Source organism: Anguilla anguilla, chromosome 7 (assembly GCF_013347855.1).
Source record: "Anguilla anguilla isolate fAngAng1 chromosome 7, fAngAng1.pri, whole genome shotgun sequence".
Classification (NCBI taxonomy): domain Eukaryota; kingdom Metazoa; phylum Chordata; class Actinopteri; order Anguilliformes; family Anguillidae; genus Anguilla; species Anguilla anguilla.
In genome coordinates, this window is record NC_049207.1 from 51,455,051 (window position 1) to 51,476,351 (window position 21,301).

General features: G+C 42.5%; 1 protein-coding gene across 5 annotated transcripts in view; it reads left to right on the forward strand.

The window, feature by feature from the left end:
* Positions 1 to 21,301, forward strand: part of LOC118231754 (phospholipid-transporting ATPase ABCA1-like) — a 143,289-nt gene that overhangs the window by 98,384 nt on the left and 23,604 nt on the right. For all 5 annotated transcript variants that reach the window (XM_035425930.1, XM_035425934.1, XM_035425933.1 and 2 more), the window contains 9 exons: positions 2,288 to 2,362; positions 3,878 to 4,047; positions 7,584 to 7,761; positions 8,732 to 8,847; positions 9,236 to 9,380; positions 12,629 to 12,752; positions 13,573 to 13,702; positions 14,391 to 14,511; positions 18,776 to 18,838. In XM_035425930.1, the coding sequence (XP_035281821.1) occupies positions 2,288 to 2,362; positions 3,878 to 4,047; positions 7,584 to 7,761; positions 8,732 to 8,847; positions 9,236 to 9,380; positions 12,629 to 12,752; positions 13,573 to 13,702; positions 14,391 to 14,511; positions 18,776 to 18,838 (1,122 nt within the window). The remainder of the gene's footprint in view (positions 1 to 2,287; positions 2,363 to 3,877; positions 4,048 to 7,583; positions 7,762 to 8,731; positions 8,848 to 9,235; positions 9,381 to 12,628; positions 12,753 to 13,572; positions 13,703 to 14,390; positions 14,512 to 18,775; positions 18,839 to 21,301) is intronic.

A 21,301-nucleotide genomic window follows, 5' to 3' on the forward strand; every position in this document is an offset into this window, starting at 1 on the left:
TGAATGGGGGCACTTATGGGGGGAAAAAAAAGCAGCTGTGTGTACTATAGGGAGAGCACGGAATGTTCAGAGAGTCTTGGAGTGAAAGGGGGTAAGAAAACTGACTGGTCTTATTTATTTGATCTTAAGTTGCAAATTATTTTTTTAAATACAGCTCAAACCCCATGTTTTGGGTGTCCATGGAAACTAGATGTAACTTGATGACTACAAAAAATAACAATAATACAATTTTTTTTAAATTAAACTACATTCATTAATAAAAAAAAAACAAAAACAAGATGGCGTCTCTTTGCTTACAGTACAGTATATCTGTGTGAGTCTCAGATGGAACTTTGTATCAATTATCCGGGTTAGTTAGCAGTTTTCACTGTTCAGAGCTAGGACTCCTACACAGAAAAATGACATGTCTGCATCGAAATAACACTATGGTTTAAACTTAAATATGGCATTGGTAATACAATGTCTTCTATTTCTGGGAAAAGCAACAATTTCATCATGGACTTTATATTTAATAGTGGTACCAATTCCATATGCTAAAATATGCATCAAACCAATCCTGCTGCGCTTTAAATGAATAATTCTTAATTTTATTGTAGCTAACAGGAACAAGTCACTTTTTTTTTTACTGTATTTTCCCCATCGTTTAATCACACCATAAGTTCAGTGGTAGCTGAGAATAATGATAAGAGTTCAGTGGGAGATCCGAAAAAAGTCTTAACGTTTCTTTAAATCTTCCTTTTTCTCGCTGTTCAGAAACTCCGGCTGCAGTGAGACTGAACAGAGTGAATTTAATTGCAAAAATTGAAACAGCAAGCCTTCCTTGCCTACTGTGTGTGTGTGTGGTTTGTCAGATTTGTTGCGCAGACCAGCAGTTTTTGTTGTTTAATGTAAACCCTCGTTTTGACGAGCTGTGAAGTCTGAACACGAGGCCTCACTGTTATTCAGGCCCTCTGAGCTTTTCCAGCTTGCCCTTTCACTGGTCATCTGAGGGAGCGCCATTGTCTTTACAGGGATGGTATACTCTGGGGAATGGATGAGCTTGTGTAACCGCTCTCGTTATTTAAAAAAACAAAACAAAAAAAAACAGCATATTTCGCTTAGAAACAAACCCAGTTCTACAGTTAATCCTGAAGTAGAACCGCCTGCCAGGGACACAGCTTCAATGCCATGCTAAATCGGCTTCATTTTTTTCCCCCCTGCCTTAAATAGAATAGTTGACACAAACACCCAACACACGCCACACCTGTTTGAAATTGTGAAACTGAACCAATTGAAAATCACATTTTTTTTAAATGCACCTGGTGGCAATAATGGACATGGGTTGATTGCTGAGCTTTCCTAACAAATATTGAGAATAATAAAGATGACTACGATGCCATTATTTAACAGATGTGTATTTTATGTCAGTGTCAAGCAGCCCGCTCTCCAGCGCTGTTCATTAGAGATACTTGCGTCATTCTCAACATAAAACCAGGCTGCTCACATACACAAAGAAGCATGCACTGCCAATACAGTGTATTGTGCAAAAGCATAGTTCCTAAAAATCTATCTCTATACTAAATTAAATTAAATAAATCGATGAAGAAAGCAACTAACCCGTATTTTTTTCCTTTTTTTTTGGAGTACAAACATTTTTTTAATTGCTTGGTTTAATACACCAGGTAGGTTCTGAGTGTAGTGGTTTTAGTCCACTGATAATATTTCACCCTGCCCCTGCCCCATGGTTTACTGTACACAGAGGCCTCCTTCTCGGTCGTTCTTCCTGATCTACTGTACAATGCGTCAGAATTTTCATATGACGTTCCATCATATCCATTCCAACATGCCCATCATAACGGGGTGTTAGGAAACTACATGTTATCGATGACACAGGAAGTGACACTGGTCAGAGATCCATTTCCTGTGGAACTCCAAAGCACCCCAGCTAAAAAAAAAAAAAATTAATAAATAATAAAAAATCCAGCTTAATTGCTTGTGGATTCTGCTCAGATCTATTAATCTGGTCCGAGGCGGCGAAGCCTTCCACAGCGTTCAGCCATACTGCTGCCTATATTCACACCTTAACGAGTCATTCCTGAGAACATATAAATGTGTTGGGGGTACTGTGGGGGCAAAGATAACAGGGAACACATCTCTGAAATAAAAAGAAAACAGATGATTAGCAACCAAGAGATAGCTGAGAGATATTTTTCAAGGGTTTTTCTCGAGTGTGACCAATTAAAAGGCAGTTTTTCTTCTTTCTTTCTTTTTTTCTTTCTTTCTTGCTTTCTTTCTTCTCTCCTTCCAGGATGGCGAAACCGATCAGATTTGGCAGAATGCAGAGACGTTAATGAAAGAGCTTGGAACGAGGGATAATGTCAAGGTATGAAACAATTATACGCCCCGTGCGCTGTTCGGATTCACCTCAGTACCCTAGGAAAGTTCCGGAAAAAGGATTTGCTTTGTCGTTAATGACTTACACGGGCTTTGCACCTGCTCAGCTGGCTTGTTGATTTGCCTCCTTTCTGCTTATTGATCTCCCACCTGTTAACAGGTCTGTCTCTCCCTTCTTCCTACTGCATGCTGGGAAAACAACCAAAAAGCCTCACAGACCCCAGAATTTTTTAGTTACAAATAATGTCATGCAGTGTCTGGGTTTGACCAGAAGGGGAGGTGTGGGCACCTGCCTGTTTTAAATTGGGGCTTGCGGTTCAGCCATAAGCCTAATGACGGATAACTCCTCCTCAGCTTTTCAAAACATGGCAAGTGTTTGTGAAGGCCAGCAAGGAAGAAGTGGGAAGAGCGATGAATATGCTGTGAATTAAAGCACAACCCAAACAATGGTTGTCACCACAACGCTTTAGTTTCATTGCACATTTGGTAACTGTCATGTTATTAAGCTGTTTTAAATTTGCAGCTAATTTACAGAAAGGGAGAGACACGCTCTTCCTGCAGTCATCCCTAGCTTTGTTAAAGCAGCATGTAGCCTGCAGGATATGTTTTAAAAAACCACTGGCTTACAGGTGAGAGAATTGTAGATGTTTACTCATTTGTTTTTGGAGTGGTTCAATGCTCGCCTTTTTGTGTGAACGTTGCAAGTCTAGATGTGTTTTTAGACATGTGCAACCCCATTGATGTATTCGTCTTTAGTTAATAACTTGCCCTTCAGTACTAGGCTGAGTAATAGAATATTGGTTTTATAATCGATGGCCGATTCATCACATGTTCTGCCTGTGACAACTGAAATACGTTTAGAGTTTTCTGCACACAGTTTTCTCAGCTCTAGGATCACGGTGCCTCTGATTTCAAAATGTTGTCTCTGTGACATATGAGCAGTTACTTTGACATACACAGCTTGATTATGAATCATGCTCTCTGAGGTCCCCGCTAAGGCTTTGATATACTCTGGATTGTAGTTTCTTTCTTTCTTTCTTTCTTTCTGTCTTTTTTCTTTCTTTCGTTGGTTCTGTTAATGTATTACTTATTGGTGGAGGGTATTCCAGGGTTAATTTCAAAACAACGCTAAAATCAGACTCTAAAATGAATACATTTGAGTGTGCAAAAGAAATTACACCTAAACAAATTGAAACAGTGGGGTTTTAATGGTGCAGTTCCATTTTGTAGTTGTTTATGTTCATAATTTTTAAGACAAACACAAATATCTTTGGGGGGTAATTCTGCACAGCGCCAGCGCAAATGTTTGGAACAAATGCCGAAATTAGTTCTGATTCTAATGAGCGCTGCTGTGACAGCGTGGGGGTTGTTCGTTCCCGCTAAATTCTCGTCTTCCGCCCATGAGAATTTTCGAGTGTTCACTTTCCCCAATCTCGAGGCGTAAACAAAAAAAAAAAAAAACAAGCAGAAGTCCGATGCTGCTCTGCACTGCTTTTGCCTCCAGGTGTGGTTCTACAACATGGGGTGGCACGCGATGGTGTCTTTCATCGGCGTGGCGAGCAACGCCATCCTGCGGGGCAACCTGCCCGCCGGGCACAGGCTGAGAGAGTACGGAATCTCCACCGCCAACCACCCCCTCAATCTCACCAAGGAGCAGCTGTCGTTCGTCGCTCTGTGAGTGAACCCCCTCGCGCCGGGGAGGAGGGAAATGACGCCGGAAAGGAGGGTGGGGGGGTAGGGGGGAGAGGTGGGGGGTGGGGGGTGGGGGGTGGAGAGTTGGCTGCCGACGCTCGCTAACAGACCTGCGAAAAGCACCCAACACTCGCGCTCTTCCGCTTCGGAGACAACATTGGCCCCATCGGGAGGGTTTGTGCTGATTGGCTGAGACGGGGAAGAATGCATGTGCCTCACTGTCTTAAGAAATCTGAGGATCGATATTTGACATTCAATCATTTATTTGTTTTTTCACTGAATAAAATTCTTGCATTTGGCAGTGAGTCCAAATGAAGGACAAATTTTGAGTTCAGGCCTGTGCAAGATAAGGATTAGTCCTGTATATATATCTCCGTCCTTTATCTTTATTTTCTAACCGGCTACTTTATAATCCGTTCATTTGTTTTTTAGCGATTGACCCATCATCAGGCCCCAAAGCATGAAAACCGAGTCTTATTTCATAGTCTCGATGCATTACAGCCCGATATCCCTGCTTGGGATGCGCCATTTGAAGCAGATTGCAGTACAAATGAGTCCTGCATAAGTAAGGTATTTATGTAGTGATTTAGGGAGAATGACAGCGCTGGATTCAGAGGGAAGGCAAAGCAGGCCATCCTGAGGATAATTAATGCACTGCTCGTTCCATATATTCAGACTAAGCCCTTTCCCTCCCCCCCCCCGTCCTGCAGGCTCCGGACGATTTATTAACCATGATCTAAGGATTAACTCGCAATACTTCTGCCTCGCAAAATTAATGTCAGCTGTTAAAAAGAAGAAGAAAAAGAAAAGAAGAAAAAACTGAGTGTCTCGGTTGGTTTGTCTCTGAATCTCGTATATTTTCATCTTATCTTAAGGCTGTCATCATCACTGGACGTGTGTGTGTGGTTTTAACATGCCTGGGCTGCCCACGGTGGAGATCCACAGGGGATATGCCCACCTGCTTCACCTCTGAGTCTGGCATTTTTACAGGAGAATAGAACTGGGGGGAGAGGAGAGAGAGAGAGGGAGAGGGGGGAGAGCGAGGAGAGCAAGAGACAGGGGGAGAGAGGGAGACCAAGAGGGAGGGGGAGAGAGAGTGGAGAGTGAGAGAGAGGGAATGAGGGAGAGAGAGTCGAGTGAGAGAGAGGGGGAGAGAGAGAGAGAGGAGAATGAGAGAGAGAGAGAATAAGTAACATTGACTTGCAGCTATGATACAGCTGTCAGGCTGAGTCCAGTGTGTAAACGCTGTCATCGCCTTCAGAGGATTTCATAAACGCTTTTCCGTCGTGCCTCGCTGTTCTTAAATGAAGCGTGGCTTTCGATTTCCTTAATCTGTTCCTCAGGTACCCTGGGTGTGGGAAACTGACATGCTACTTAAACCTGCCCAGTCTGGCCGAGACTCTCCAGGGTGACAGAAAATGGGGGCGGCCATTTAAAAAAAAATATTTAAAAAAAACAGGGACAGCCTTATTTAATTGACCACTTGTGACCTACCCAGTCTTCCCTTAACGAAAAACAACACGGAGAAGGTAATAGAGGTGCGCTTCTCCTGCCCACCAGGTGAAGCACTCTGAATTAACGCATGCATTATGCATTTTTTTGTGTGTTTATTGTTCGCCGTGGTTCTTATTACCGAGCTGGCGGGGATCTGCCTTACCTCCAGCGATTCTCTGATTTCCCGTGTTCGGGGTGATCTATTGGTAATTTAGTCGCCTCAAATATGCGTTCACGCTGGCGAGGTAGTTTAAATAAGTCTGTTGGAATCTGGAGCCGCACACTGCGTAAGTGATTTAATATTTATGTGTCCTAATTGCTTCCAGCTTGCGCTGATAAACGTACCTCCATGCCCACATTGGCATCTTTTTTTAAAATATGTTAATTACTCCGCAGGTAAAGGAGAACAGGGTAGAGGGGTATCTGAACCACAGGAGCGCTGAGCCCATTTATTTGCGGCTGATTAAGGGCCCTCAGCACTTAATCAAGGACTTTTCCTGGCAACTTGTTTAAGATCACCTTGGATCATCTGACATTCGAGCTGATTTTCAGACATAAAAGATAAACAAATTGAAAGATTAAATGCTTTTTGCGGGAAACGATGGAGCTGATTTTTGGCCTCTGCTCGCGAGTTCCCTCCATGAACCGAACGAATTAGGAAGAGCCGTCAGGCTAAAAATCACATTTACAGCTGTCTAAATACTTGCAGTAAATCCTGTGTGACAGGACCTCTCCAGACATTGACACTGTGTGGAGCCTCTCCAGGATATAATGGTGAAGAGCATTATCTCAGGGGTCCCCTCGGTTGTTTCTCTAAAATATAGCTTCAGCCCAGGGAAACCGTTTCGCAGATTTATGAGAAAAGCAATGTTCCGCTATTCTTGATTTTCGAGCTTAGATACAGCCAAAAAAAAAGACAATTGCAAGAAGAGGATTGTGCTTGTTATGTACTGTAGTACAATGAGCTGAATCCAGTGAAGTATCAATGACAACACTGAAAAGATCAAATCAATAAGCAGCGTTGTGTTGCGGCATCCCAGAATCCCTCACTGTGAGCTTTCAGATTTATGTATGTTCTTTGGAAATCTTCCGGAACTCCGCTGTGTTGGACACGAGAGAAAAAAGTGGTTTTTTTTTTTTTTTCTCAAAACAGACCATAAATAATTTCAGAACTGACAGAACTGACAATAGATTCCAGTTTGGCTGTTGATCTACAGTTTAAAAGTTTGAATCCATCCACCATTGCTGAAACTACTAATGTGTGTGTGTGTATGTGTGTGTATGTGAGAAAGTGAGTGTGTGTGTGTGGGTGTGTGAGTGAGAGAGAGAGAGAGAGAGAGATATTCCTCAGTTAACATATGAAGCAGATATATGATTGGAGTATTATTCGGCATTCAATTTAAACCATGATCAGGCTCATTTTCGTTCTTAGCCTGACCATGCATCTCTGTTCCTCTGTACTGTAAGTACCCTTGGGACCCATACCATAATAAACCCCTTCCAAACTTGGCTTAATGTCCATTAGTATTGAATTTGGAGCATTACATATGCTGAATAATTTCATATTGATTAAACTTGTGTTGACATTTCCCCCCCTTGCTCAGTGGTTCTGGCCTCTTATTGATCTCACCTTTTAAAAGTGTCCCTTGGAAAATTATAACAAATCTACGGGGATTGATTGCTTGAATGATATAAATGACTGATGACCCTGACTTGATGAGAAAAATCTCATGCAGGATTCGTTCAGAGTAACTCCCCCTACTGTCCTGAGGTGGCTTTCAAACTGTGTTGTAAATAAGGTATCCAGCCAAATCTCACCTCAGGCATCAAACTGGCAACGATTTAACAAATGAACAAACAAACAGAGGAATAAACGAACAAACAAATGAACAAACGAACAAACAAATACGCGATGGGATGTCTGTTTTAGTTTTAGTTTAGTTTTTTTTTTTCCCCTCTGACAGGATCCAGTGCCAAGAGTGGTTCGGCTTTAACGCCGCTTTCAATGTCGTTTCCTCTGACAGGGCCACCACCTCCACGGACGTCGTGGTGTCGATCTGCGTGATATTCGCCATGTCCTTCATACCCGCCAGTTTCGTGCTCTTCCTGATCCAGGAGAGGGTCAGCAAAGCCAAGCACCTGCAGTTCGTCAGCGGTGTAAACCCGGCAGTCTACTGGGTCGCCAACTTCGCCTGGGACATGGTAGGAGCTCAAATGTCACCTCCCTCCTCAAATAAACCTCTCCTTTCAGAGCAGGGAAATGCACTGCATAGCATAGCGGCCATTGTGGAATTCAAACCTGTCGAATGTGCAGTCGCTGCGGCACACAGACATGGCGGTAAACACAGAGACTCTGTCCCAGCGGTCTCTCCTCTCCCTGTACCGCTTTACTCTTCTGTTTGTCTCCTCCTGACATTTCCTGCAATGGACTAGGAGAAGTTAGAGGAGGGTAGAGGTAGCCTTCTAGGTAATGAAAAAATGAGGAGACAAGGAACGACTATCGAGATGAAGCCTGATAATCATCCCTTATTGCAAGGCCACTTACCGGTTTCACGGTATTTTTTTGCTCAAGTGTGAGAAACATGTCTTTGGTTATGTTTTGATTGGAGCTAAAGGTATTTCTTCAGAGAAACCTTACACTTTTTGTTCATAATTTTCTGTCATTCTCCTGCGGTCCCCTGTGTCGCTGTTGTTTCCTCCTTTATTTAAACTCTTTGAATTTTCGAAAGCGATATTTCCAAAACATGTTAAACTGATTACATTTAATAATAGGACATTGTGAATCAATCAGTGTGTAACCCATACAGCTCTGACAAGTAAATTATCTTAAATTATCATCAGCTAATTAATGCGTGATTTTTTTTGTGCTTGCACTGACAGAGAGCCACCATCTCCAGAAATGAACTTGTGTAAAAAGCATGTGTGATGAATGGGAAATTCAAAGAAATTACATTAGCTATCTAATTAAATATCCATTAATATACCTCTGTGATCCATTTGGCGATTTCATGTATTATTGTAAAGTAACATATTTTTTGTGCCCTGTGAGTGAACTTTTCAGGCTTATCAGATGCACGCAGATGCATGAACAGAAACCATAACAGTGCAAGGTCTCCATTGTGAAACGTGAAGTGAAACGTGTGTCTGTGTGTGTTTTTGTGCTTTGTTCCAGTGCAACTACATTGTCCCGTGTGTGATAGTGATAGTCATCTTCCTGTGTTTCCAACAAAAAGCCTACGTCTCCCCACCTAACTTACCGGCGTTGATCCTTCTCTTAGTGCTTTATGGGTGAGTGCCAACCTTACAGTTCCTGTACATGCAGACAATTACTGATAATATTTAAAAATACACATAGAGTGGTATATTTTATATTTAAAAAATAAGAATTTTCCAGCAATGCATGTGTGCGTGCATGCATGTGTGAATGCGTACATGTGCTTACTTGATGAGAATTCTGTATATAAGCCCTACAGTTATTTGTTACGATTTAAAGGGCGCTTTTAATCCTACCTTAGTAGATTTTTTTATAAGTGGTTGAGATTTGAACTTTTTGGTTTTGTGATAGGACTTAATAGAAGAAGACACCTATTGTGACAGGCTGGGTCCAAACATCTCTGTATATTAATTCTTTTTTTTTTCTTCTTCTTCTTTTTTCTTCCTGTCTGCTTTTTTCCAGCTGGTCAATCACCCCGATGATGTACCCGGCCTCCTTCATATTCAGCGTGCCCAGCACGGCCTATGTGGTGCTGACCTGCATCAACCTCTTCATCGGCATAAACGGCAGCGTGGCCACCTTCGTCATGGAGCTTTTCGACGATGAGGTCAGAGGCCAGCGGCAGCTAGTTTACATTCCGTAGATAGAGAGGGAGAGGGGGCGGATTAAAAAGAGAGAGAGCCGCCCGTCCGGCCCGTCACGTGACCATATTCAAATCTCAGGACACTCCTTTACACTAGCCGGCAGTTAATGTACCATTTATCATCAACGGTGCCTCTTCTATGGAAGGAGATTTATATCCGCACAGAGAACTGCAGGTGTGCATCCATCATATGCATTATCGTTATGTACTGTAACGGAAACTAGAACTGCTTGAATTTGCTTTCAGTTGATTATAATATCATACATGTGAGTTTAACAGTCTTGAGTTTTAAAAAATAAGTCATAAGTGGTGACAGTACTTGGTAAATGTATCATTAAAAGTCCTACTACTACCACCACCACTACTACTATGAGGACAACTACTACTAGTATTATTATTATGATGATGATTATTATTATTATTATTATTTTAAGGTTCCCTATAATCCCCCTTATGCATTTAGGGACTGCAGAAACGTAAGGTGAAGCTTTGCTTAGCAGCGCTTGCTCTGCCAGTCCTGTAATATCTGTGCAAGAGACACAGGAACATACTGTACTGAAGATTTCATCAGCACTGATTTTCACCTCAGGCACAGCTCACATGTTCGCACACTTGCGCTGATGAATTCTTCATTTTATTGATGCACTCCGGTCTAAAAAAAAAAAAAAAACTTTCCCTTCAAAAATATTTTCAAAGATTTTCTATTCATGCATTTATTATTTATTCACAGCGGTGTGAGTCATATATAATTACGGTATAACAGTGAAAGGCATTGTAAATACTGTCGGTTCGTGTGTGACGGTCTGTCAGAGGCTTCGCATTAAGTCTTAGAAGCTCTTTTGTTTGGTTGTGTCGGTCAGTTGGAAGAATTATTTTAACAGAAAAGTCAGTTCGTGATGAAAATGCACATTATGCAAGATGCTTGCTTTATTGCAACACGTTCCACTGGCTGCTGTCCGCTGGCTTTCTCCCTGTGTTCTCTGTACTGAGCAGAAAGTGGCAAATATAATATATATATATCACACAACTGGGTACACTGTATTTATGGGTACAATTAATAGGATTATACATACAGTGTATTGGCTTGTATGCCATAAATCAAATTAAATTGCAATATGCATTATATGAGCAAAAGTATCTGGACACCGTTTGGTCTTGAGTTGTTTTTTTATTGTTTTTTATTTTTATTTTGACTCGGCCCCTTAGTTTCAGTGAAGGAAAACCTTAATGCTACAGCATACAGACTCATTCTAGATGATTCTGTACTTCCCCAGCAGTTTGGGGAAGACCATTTTCTGTTTCAGTATGACAATGCCCACGGGCACCCAGCGAGGTCCATACAGAAATGGTTTTTGTCAGGAACGGTGTGGAAGAACTTGACTGGCCTGCACAGAGCCCTGACCTCAACCCCATCCAACACCTTTAGGATGAATTGGAAAGCCAACTGCGAGTCTGGCCTAATCGCCCAATCAGTGCCCGACCTCACTAATGCTCTTCTGGCTGAATGGAAGCAAATCCCTGCAGCAATGCTCCAACATCTCGTATAAAGCCTTCCCAGAAGAGTGGACGTTGTTAGAGCAGCAAATGGTGGACTAACTCCATATTAATGCCCTTATTTGGCATGTAGTGTATCTGTAGTATATAGATAGAGGATCTTATATCACCTTGAAAGAGAAGCTCAGACAAATACTGTTTGAATTGATATATCTGATCTGACATCTAATCTATTCTCTTCTAAAAAAAAAAAAAAAGATTCCATCAGGTCTTATGAATCAGGTCTGATAAATAGTACATTTTTCTATGGTAGAATACCCTGGATCCCTCATATAAACTGTTAGAGTTAAATTAACACTGAGTGTAGTGTTGGTATGGTTTTCTTTCATTCAGAGTTCTCATACATTACCAAGAGTTATCTGCAAGTTTTTCTTCTCTTGTAACTTTTGACGCCCACTTGGAAGTTTAAATTGTCATTTTGTGAGATTCATTCTATACTAGAAACTGAAAAACACTGGGTATGGAGGGGAGTTGAAACAATGCATTTAACTCTTGACCCAAAACCATAACGGAAGAACCCACAGATTTATGGCTTCTGAAGTTGTTCAGGAAGTCTTTTGAACACCGTCCAGAAACTGAAGCATTTGCATAATACATGACCTTTTTTCAGCAGAATAAGTGACAGTAGTCTTTACAATGAAAGTAAGTTTGAAAAAAACACCACATCGCTCAGAGACACAAGATTCTTTTTTTAAAATTTCCACTTCATTTAATTAATTACGGCGGGTGTGTTCTAGAACACAGCATCAGTCATTTGCAGCTACGGGGTAGAAATAGTTTCCGGAATGTTCCGTGATCATAGCCACAGCCCGCAGAACACTTAGACAGCCACGCTAACCTGGTAATTAATTGAGCTTAAACAAGGGGGGTGGGGGTGGGGGGGGGGTTGGCTGGGGGCAGGAAGATACATTTCTTCTGAGGGTTTTTTTTTGTTCACAGAAACGAGTCTCTGCAACCGATCGTTTTAATGAAAGAGGTTAGACGGCCTGGACTTAACGTTATCGGTCAGAAAAGAGGCATTGTTATTTAGATAGTAAATAACAATTTGAACCTCGCTCTGTCACGCAACGGCAGCGGTGATGAAGAGATATGTCTTTTTTTTAATTATCAGGCTTGTATCAGAGCAACATGGGGAATATAATCAGTGTTTTGCTCATTCCATGGCTTATCTGGGGCTGCTGGGAAATTAGCATAACAGTAGGGCAGCGTTTCCCAACCGGTGTGCCCCGGCACTCTGGAGTGCCGTCAGGCGAGGTCAGGCGTGCCGTGTGAAAAATACTTAAAAAAAAATTTTAATGTTCAAATGAATTAAAAAAAAACTTAAATGAACAAATCCCATTCACAAAAGCCTAGTCATTAAAATGCGTATCGCTTAATTAAAACCCCAAAAGAACATTTAGGCCTACTGTTGGCACAGTAGTGTGGAGGGGGGCTGCAGGGTGTTTATTTTTTATGCTTTTGAGAGTGGTGTGCCACGAGATTCTGTAAATTTGGAAAGTGTGCCGCGGAAGGAAAAAGGTTGGGAAACGCTGCAGTAGGGCACGCTCCTGAGTTGAGGTAGGGATTGAGAGGGTTTTAGCATTAAGCAAGATATGCTACCGCTAACGCTAAACCTAGCATCTTCGTGCAGCAACAGCGGTGTTCCCTTTGCTTTGCAGAAGGTCACCCGCATCAACGACATCGTGAAGCAGGTTTTGTTGATCTTCCCCCATTTCTGTCTGGGAAGAGGGCTCATTGATATGGCTAAAAATCAAGCCATGGCCACACTGTTCAGCGGCTTTGGTGAGTTTCATTTGAGCTGTCGTTGTGACCGTGCATACCTGCCCATATGACTGAACATGCAAAACTAATTCTCACTTCCTCCTGATATTTCCATCCATACTCAGTATTACTCAGTACTGACAACATGATATGGATAAGTAGATAAAAATGGAAGCAAATGTGTAGCAATATTATACAGTAGGAAAGTGTCATTTCAGGAAATCTTTCCATTTCTAAGAAGCAATCACAGCTTAAAAAGCTGATCTGGAAGGGGCCTATTTACCAGAGAATGAGAATAGAAATGGCTTTAGCTTTTTTTTTTTCCCTGACTGTGAGCAAGAAGGCTATTTAATCCAAGAAGAATATGGGTTTCAATGCTCAGAGAAGGGTATATTATTTTTAGATTGCTAAAATCTTTTTTTCATATGACACCAGCTTTTTTCTGTCTATGGACAGGGTAGCAGTTTCATCTTTTGGCTTAATTCACTGTCAAAGTAGACAGAGAAATAGGGTACACCCTATTGATGATGCATTTCTATTTTAATGTGAAATTTACAGCACATATCCATCTACAACATAACACTTTACACTTATTTTCATCATTCAGGTCCCTTATTAAAAAAAGATCATCTATTTTGGTTATTTACTTAAACTCTACTGTAATGGTTTTGGTTCCCTTTAAAAATATATGTATTTCCACATATAGAAAAGCAATATAAGGCCATTCTAGTATATTGTTATTTTTTGTGACAGTGGAAAGCTGTTCGACTTATGAATTCAAGCCTGAGAATTATTAATAATTTTGAATAATTCTGAATGAAGACTGATTTATTGCCCATAGGTGAGGACCGCTTCAAGGATCCCCTCAGCTGGGACATGGTGGGGAAGAACCTCTGCGCCATGTCCATTCAGGGCGCTGTGATGTTCTCATTAACGCTGCTCATTCAGTACAAGTTCTTCTTCAAACCCAGGCAAGAGCCTCCTCACGTCTCTCAGCTGGATCCACGACTGAAAGATTCATCTACTTTATATTCTAACGATATTCTCCGTTCGTCTACAGTTTAAAGGCAGTCTTTAAGATTGTCGTGCTTGCCCTGTAAGATGTACAGTGTCAATCCAACTCTAACCGCACTAATTCAACTCATAACGAATGATATTTGGTCCCGCATTCAAGAGTGGGACCAAATGCTATCTGTAAAGATTTTAAATAACAGTGTTAGTGTTAAATTAACACTGGACATTTAACTGTGTGCCATAGTTAGCATGCACGGTTTCGTTCCGAATGTACCCGGTGGTTTATATTTGCGCTTAGGTGTTTCACAGAAGCACTTATCCAGACAAATGGTCCAAAGTGCTCACGAAGGATCGGGAGAGAGCAGAGACGATGTTAGCAATGTCACAGTTTATATTAGTAGTCAGTAAATATAGCCCAACAACATGAGATTAAGTGCCATACTAGGTGTAAGAGGCAGATAGAGGATGTAGTGCTTTAAGTAGCAAATGGCTTTTAGGTTGTCTTGTTAAATTCAGCGAAACTAGAGGCAGTCAGCCAAGAATAAATGCTGAGAGTTTAGGGTTTTTTGAACTATGATGGGCTCTTTTTTCATTTTGAATGTTTTCCAAGCTTTCCCGTGATTTGTAATCCTTGTCCTCTTCCAGATCCGTGAGCGGGGTTTCGCAGTCGAAGGATGAGGAAGATGAAGATGTGGCTCGTGAGCGTGTCCGCGTGCAGAAGGGAGGAGCACAACATGACCTCCTGAGAATCTGCGACCTGACAAAGGTACACGCACACAAACACACACACTCATTTTCCTGTCATCTAGTTCACAGAATGCTCTCAGGGAAATAACATCATGGTGTGTATATTTTTGTACATCAGAAAAGCTGTAGTCAATTTTCTGTGTGGTTTCTGTGACTATGTTTTTGTTGATATTAGACTTATTGCATTGTTTATCACAAATAATTTAATGTCCATGTAGCACTAATAACTACCACGTTCTGCAGCAGTGATTACTTGTCATTAAGCATTGTTACACAACGTACACAATGTAATTCGTTTTTATCAATGGCATAACGTCTTTCACCATCATCTTACTAGACATATACACGCATTGTTTTTGTAAAAAGGATGTGCGAAATGCTCTGATCTCCACTCAAAAGGCAGCCACCAGTCACGGAAATCTATTCAGCTCTTTCGTCTCGGAATCAGAAACAGAAGAAACAGACGCTGTTGGATTATTATATACAAACTTGGCAGTGGAACTGATGACACACTAGAGAAAAAAAAGCAAAAATCCCTTTGTATGTGACGCAGGCTTGCTGCCAGTGTGACCCATGCATTTTAATGAGCAGAGAAAGACGTTTTTTTATATGTGCTGCCCCCTGGACTCCAGCTGCTAGGCCTCAAATGCTAGCACTGATCAAAGAAACAAGGTGAGGCGAGTTACCTGACTGCCGTACCTAACTGTATCAATGGAAACCGGCATACGCTGTGGGCCTCCAGGGTTAGGGGTGGGGACCCCTGCTGACCCCAACCAATGACCTAAATCGGGCCTTTAACCCTTTGAAGAGTAGGTTTTTTTGAAGGGTTTCTATTTTAAGTCAGTGTTCTGGAATTCAGTTGCTTTCAATTACCAGCAGCAATTGTGACATCAGCATTAGAATTCTCAGTTAGGAAGATTCTAATCACGTATTTGTGATCTCACTCCTTAAAGGGTTAAGTGTCGAGCAGAATGCAATCAGACATTGCAGTCCTCCAGGACTGGAGTTTGAGGTCCCTGCAGGAGATGTCTAGCACATTGCAGCCCACCAGGACTAAAGTTTGAGATCTCTGCCATGGCAGAGATCTGTGCAATGAGTCCGACACACTACAGCCTTCCAGAACTGTTTGAGATCTCTACAGTAGATGTTCTGAGCAAAGACCCCAACGCACTGCAGTCTTCCAGGACTGGAGTTTGAGATCCCTACAGTAGATGTTCTGAGCAAAGACCCCAACACACTGCAGTCTTCCAGGACTGGAGTTTGAGATCCCTGCCATAGATGTTCCATGCAAACGCCTCAGTGCGATTAGCAGGCCTTCAACAGGGCTGAAGCTAAGCTAGCAGCGTGTGAGGGATGCTAATCGTCCCCAGAGATTAACAACCAGCAGAGAGCAGATGTCGTGCCCCGGGGTGGCTGACAGCAGGAAACCGTCATAACCACCGTCACGTACATCTGCACTAACTTCGCTCAACTTTTCCCCGTTTCGCTCTTCTGTTATGTGTTGCTATGGGCTTGGCAAGAGGGGCATCAATAACACTGCACTTTTGCCGAGACAAACCACGGAAGAAAAAGGCAGGTAGTGTCTTTCATTTTTATTTACTCGTGTACACGGTGGGCGAGCGGTGCAATCCCACGTTGTTTATTTTTCATCGTCGGAGGGATTGTTGTCGGATCTCAGGCGCAGAGCGTGTTTTTATGAAGTGTACATTATTTCATTTTCTGCAGCATCACAGTCAGCAGAGGTAATTGTCAGTCGGAAAGATTGAGGTTTCCTGCAACACCCTCCTCAGGCAGACTCACCTCTGCTCTAACCGCACCCAGTGGACCCCTATACACAAATGCGAATGATTGGTAGATCAACAAGCCTATCACAGCAGACCGGGAATAATAGCCGCCTTAATAATTTTCAAAAAAGGTATTCGTTGTTTGTTTAATAGATCTAATTCTACTGAAGATAATTAAAACACGAACATTTTTTGTAGTTTTTTTTTATCCTTGTGTAGTGCATACAATATGTGTCATCCACATTGCAAATATTCCTCTGTGAATAAAGAGAAATCAAGAGTATGGTCGCGTCGTAGTCTATCGGGCATTTTGAGGCTTTCTAAACGAGAGGCTTCGCTTCCTGTTTGACAGAGTTCCCCCTCAGTTCAGCTCAGATCTGACTCTCTGAATGCAGATGTGTCCCCCGCACCGTGATCTCCCAGCTCCACACGGTCCGCGAGTCGACTCCCGAGCCTTCGCCGCGTTTTTCTCAGCCGTCTCGTTCAATTAACCGCCACCCCTTGGCTCGACAGCTGTTAAAAGCGCTCGGGTCGTGAAGGAACTGTCTTTTTAATTGCCTTTCAGAAAAGGCGAGAATGTTGACGACGACGACCCATTTTTGCGCTTGATCGCGGCGGGGGGGGGGGGGGGGGGGTGGTTGGTGTGCTGACCCCCCAAATGGCACGCTAATCTGCTCTATTGTGTCCAGGGCGGGGGGGGGGGCATGCAAGGCAACATGAATTTGGGCGCCGGTGTCGCGCGACACGCTCACGCAGCAGTGAGACGCGCTTCTTCACGCGTCAGAGACGAGCAGCGGCGACACGCCTCGTTCGCCCTTTCCACATCCGTGCTGCGAAACCCGAACACCGGACACAGATCCATTTTCGTAATAGAGTGACGCTCCAGCGGGAGAAGTGTTCTTCAGGAATAGATGCACGACAGTGTCATCTATGTCTTTTCATTCCCAGTCCAATGCTAAAAATTTGTCTGAAGGAGTGTAATTCCTGTGCTATAATTTAAGTTTTTAAGATTTTGTTCTATTTATTTATTTATTTTATTTTTTTCTTTGTTCTTTCCGGAAAAATATTTCCGGAAAGAACATGGCTTGTGCTATGTTTGCAATTAACTAGATACGTTCATTTCCTTCAGTTAGATGAGCGTGGCGTGATTTAAATACCCAATTTCAAGTAGTTCTGCATCTTCTCGTCGAGCGGAGTGATGCATTTCATATCGGCGGGTTTTTATTGCTTTTTTTTTTTAGCGCCTTGCTCGTTCCTGGAATGGCACTCGAAGCTCAGCCCTGATTGCGCTCCCTTAAATCGCCTTGAAAAAGTCAGACGCGAGAGGCAGCTCCTCGGAGGGTGATTTGTTTACTTACCTCTTCATGCTGTTCATATTTAGAGAGGAAGGCTCTTTAAAAAAGCGTTGGGCGGGGGGGGGGGGGGTGGGGGGGGGTGGGGAGACTTTGTTGTGAGAGCGTCGAAATGCAACGCGCGCCAGCAATTTTTTCACAAGGGCCTCTAAGCAACGAAAGTGGTTTGAAATGGCGGTTTTTTTGTCCACGACGAGGAGATAGTCGTGTCGGACCGGCGGCGAAATCCAAGCCTCGTTCTTATCTGTTACATTAAACAAACTCTCAGCAGGAGGCTGAAGTGCGGCGGAATACCGAGTCGTCTCTCCAGTTCCCCTCTCCCGTCACTCAGCGAGGGTGAGCCGCGGCGGTTTCGCATGTCGGCGCGAACCTCCGCGCGCACGTCCGGAAAACAGGAAGCCGTATTTAAATTTCCCCTCCGTCTTAAGTTTTTTTGCCGCGGTGTCACAAAATCCATATCGCGCGGCAGCCTTCGGGGCACTGGCGCGTCCGTCCTCGCCGGGAATACAGATGCAAACCGACACCGCGCATCCATAAGCATTTGACTAGAGGGGAGGAAATGGAGGAAATAGACGCTGGCTTTTTTTAAAGCCAGAGTCCTGGGCTTCTTTCTTTGCCACTACCACCGTTGCTAAAAAATGTGGCCAAAACGATAGGTTAGGCACAATTAAAAAACCTGTACACTCTCAGAAACAAGGGTACGATGGAGGTACATTTTTTTTGTTCTTCAGGGGATGAATATCCAGAATGTACAACAAAGTCTTGTTTGGGTACTAATAGGTACCTTTTCCAAGCAAATGAGAAGTACAAATTGATTATGAATTGCTGGCTGTGGGTACAGTTTTATGTGCATACAGTAAAAGGTTCCACCCCAATGACAAGCATTTGTGAAGTGCTTTTTCCACACTCACAGCGTAACAAAACGAACGACACAGAACACAACATAAATAGCATGAGCGAAATAACACGCGCCACAGCAATAAATACGCGGTGTGCTAGGAGGTAGGAGAGGTAAAAAAAAACAGGAGCTTGCGCGGCACAGGCCCCGCCGATGCATATTTCAGACGTTACGCATGCAAAATGGCTCCCGTCCCGTTCGCGTGTGCTGATGGATGATGCCGGCTCTCGTTGTGCTTGTTGTGTGCAGGTGTACCGCGGGAAGAAGAAGCCGGCCGTGGATGGAGTCTGCGTGGGAATCCCGGCTGCGGAGGTGAGTCGGAGCGACCCGGGCTAACGGGGGGGGGGGGGGGCGACGGGACCCCCTCGTCTATTATTCAACGCTCCTAGCCGCGCGTCTTTATGTTTAATTAAGGCGGCGGGGCATTTATATTTTATTCAGTCTATGCTTTTCGCTGAAGTCGTCTGATGAGTGAGCGCAGTAGAACTATAGCTTTATGCTGGTGTGAATGCAGTGACAATGATGCTTACGTCCATCAATTTGCACCTGTTTGCGTTCATGTTAATCTGTTAACTGTGTGTGTGTGTGTGTGTGTGTGTTTGTTTTCAGGGTAGCAGTTACACACACACACACACACACACGCACATACAGGCACATACACGCACAGTAGTAGCAATGTTGGATGGATGGAAACTCTGCAAATCAACAGCGAACTGGAATCTATTGCCATTTCTGTCTGTCAGAAGTTTTTTTATGGTCGTTTTTTATAAGAATCTCTCACACACACACACACACACACACACAGCCACCCTGTCATTACATTCATGGTATAAAAATATTTCTCAGTTGGTGGTAATTCAAAGAATGAGACGCACAGACACCTCAGCCCCGGCTGAAGAATGAAGGATGATATCAACCAGAATTCAATCAGGAAATCCTCTCCTGAGTTCTCACAGCTTTTCTTCATTCACCCAAATTACTATCCAATGGGTGTACAGCCTATAGCTTACCTGTGCATTTTGCTTGTGGTTAGTGAGCTTATTTCAGCCTTGAATTTCCCTCCCTTGAATCCACCATTGTATTGGGGTTGGGTCTGCATTTGCCCTGACAGAACGTAGATTGGCAATGTCTTTTCCAGCTAGATATCATTTTTGCATATTTAAATGTTGATAAATGTAGTTGCTGATTGTTGGTGACATTGGCAATGGATACATTTTTATTCCATTTTTTTTAAATTATTATTCTTATGTATGAATCTTTTTTTATGCAAATAGAGACGTTTGATTTATATCTCCATGAGCAGTGTTATCGCTGGCCTCATCTTTGTGTTTTTCTCGGTCCTCTTAACCCCAACGTGATATAAATGTCAGTGGAATAATGTCATACTATTCGCCCCTCGCCATGTTTCATGAATTATTTAGCGACCCCGCTAAAGCTCCTGGCTCAGATTCATCAGCCTTTGAGGGAACATTAACACAAACAGCATCTTAAATAAATAAACAAACAAGAATGGATCAATGAGAGAAAATTAATCAAATATTTATTGTGTTCCTGCTGCTTCTCATTGTTTTCCATGAGGAAAAGTACTGAATCTGATTTAATGGCAAAAAAATTATCATGTATTGGCGCACAAGTTTAATAATAATGCTTCTTCAATTTGTCATTTTTCTCGCTTGTGGAGTGCGCATCTTACAGTTTGTTTATTTTGTGATATGTTATTTGGTGAATGCTATCATGAAAATCCAGGAAGGCTTAATCTAAGTGAATATATTGATCTAGCTTATGTCTTTGTATTTAAATATGTATTCTAAACAGTTTTGCTTATTCGTGTCTTTTCATAAACAATTCACACAGTTACGATGTACGATACATAGTGCTGCTTCTTGCATACAATGTTTTATTTAATCATCTATTCCACTTACAAAAAATTGGAAATAAGCTAAACAGATACAAGACATTTCCAAGTTGCTACTTTCATGGCATAATGGGTCTGAGCATTTTTAATGCATATCTCAAAGTTCAACAGAGCTTAAAATTCCCATTGCTTAGTTGGAGTGGCATGGTGTTCTCAGTCTAACACTGACAAGTACCCTCAGCATATAGAATGTTTCCATCCACCGTTGTGCTGAAAGGGTGATGTTTTTTTTTCTCCTCCAAAGCTAGATATGAATGACGGTGTTTCGGTTCAATTCCACCACCAGTGAGAAAATTCGTTTAATGTGTAGGTGGAATCCCCGTGGGCTTCAAGAGCCAGAGAGCTGAAGTGAACCATAAATTGAGTGAAAGCAACACTGCCCTGTATCAGACTTCATTCAAGGTCTAAGTGATTGGGCACTGGGAGCTCAGTGTAGAGTACATCCTGGTATTCTAGGCTACCGGAACCAGAATAAAACATGATCGGACGGATATTGAGTTGACATTTCATAATAATAATACTAGTTGACAGCTGATCCATTTGCAAGTCCAAACCACTTCAATACAGAATCATTATCAAATGAATACTGACGAACAGAACTTACTGAGCAGAGAGGTATAGTATACAAGCAGGGCTACAAGCACGAATGATGGATTGAAAAGAGGATTGTTGAAGGGGAAACTATGGAACTAGGCAAAAGTAATAATCTGAGTGGCTGATTTGGGAAATCATGGAGGGGCCAAGTATTGGACCATGGGGGACTGTTAGTGAGAAACTGCAATAAGTGAGGATAGCCTTACTCTATGAGACCATGTGGTTTGAGCATAAGGAGACTATACAGTTGCAGACATTGCGTATGA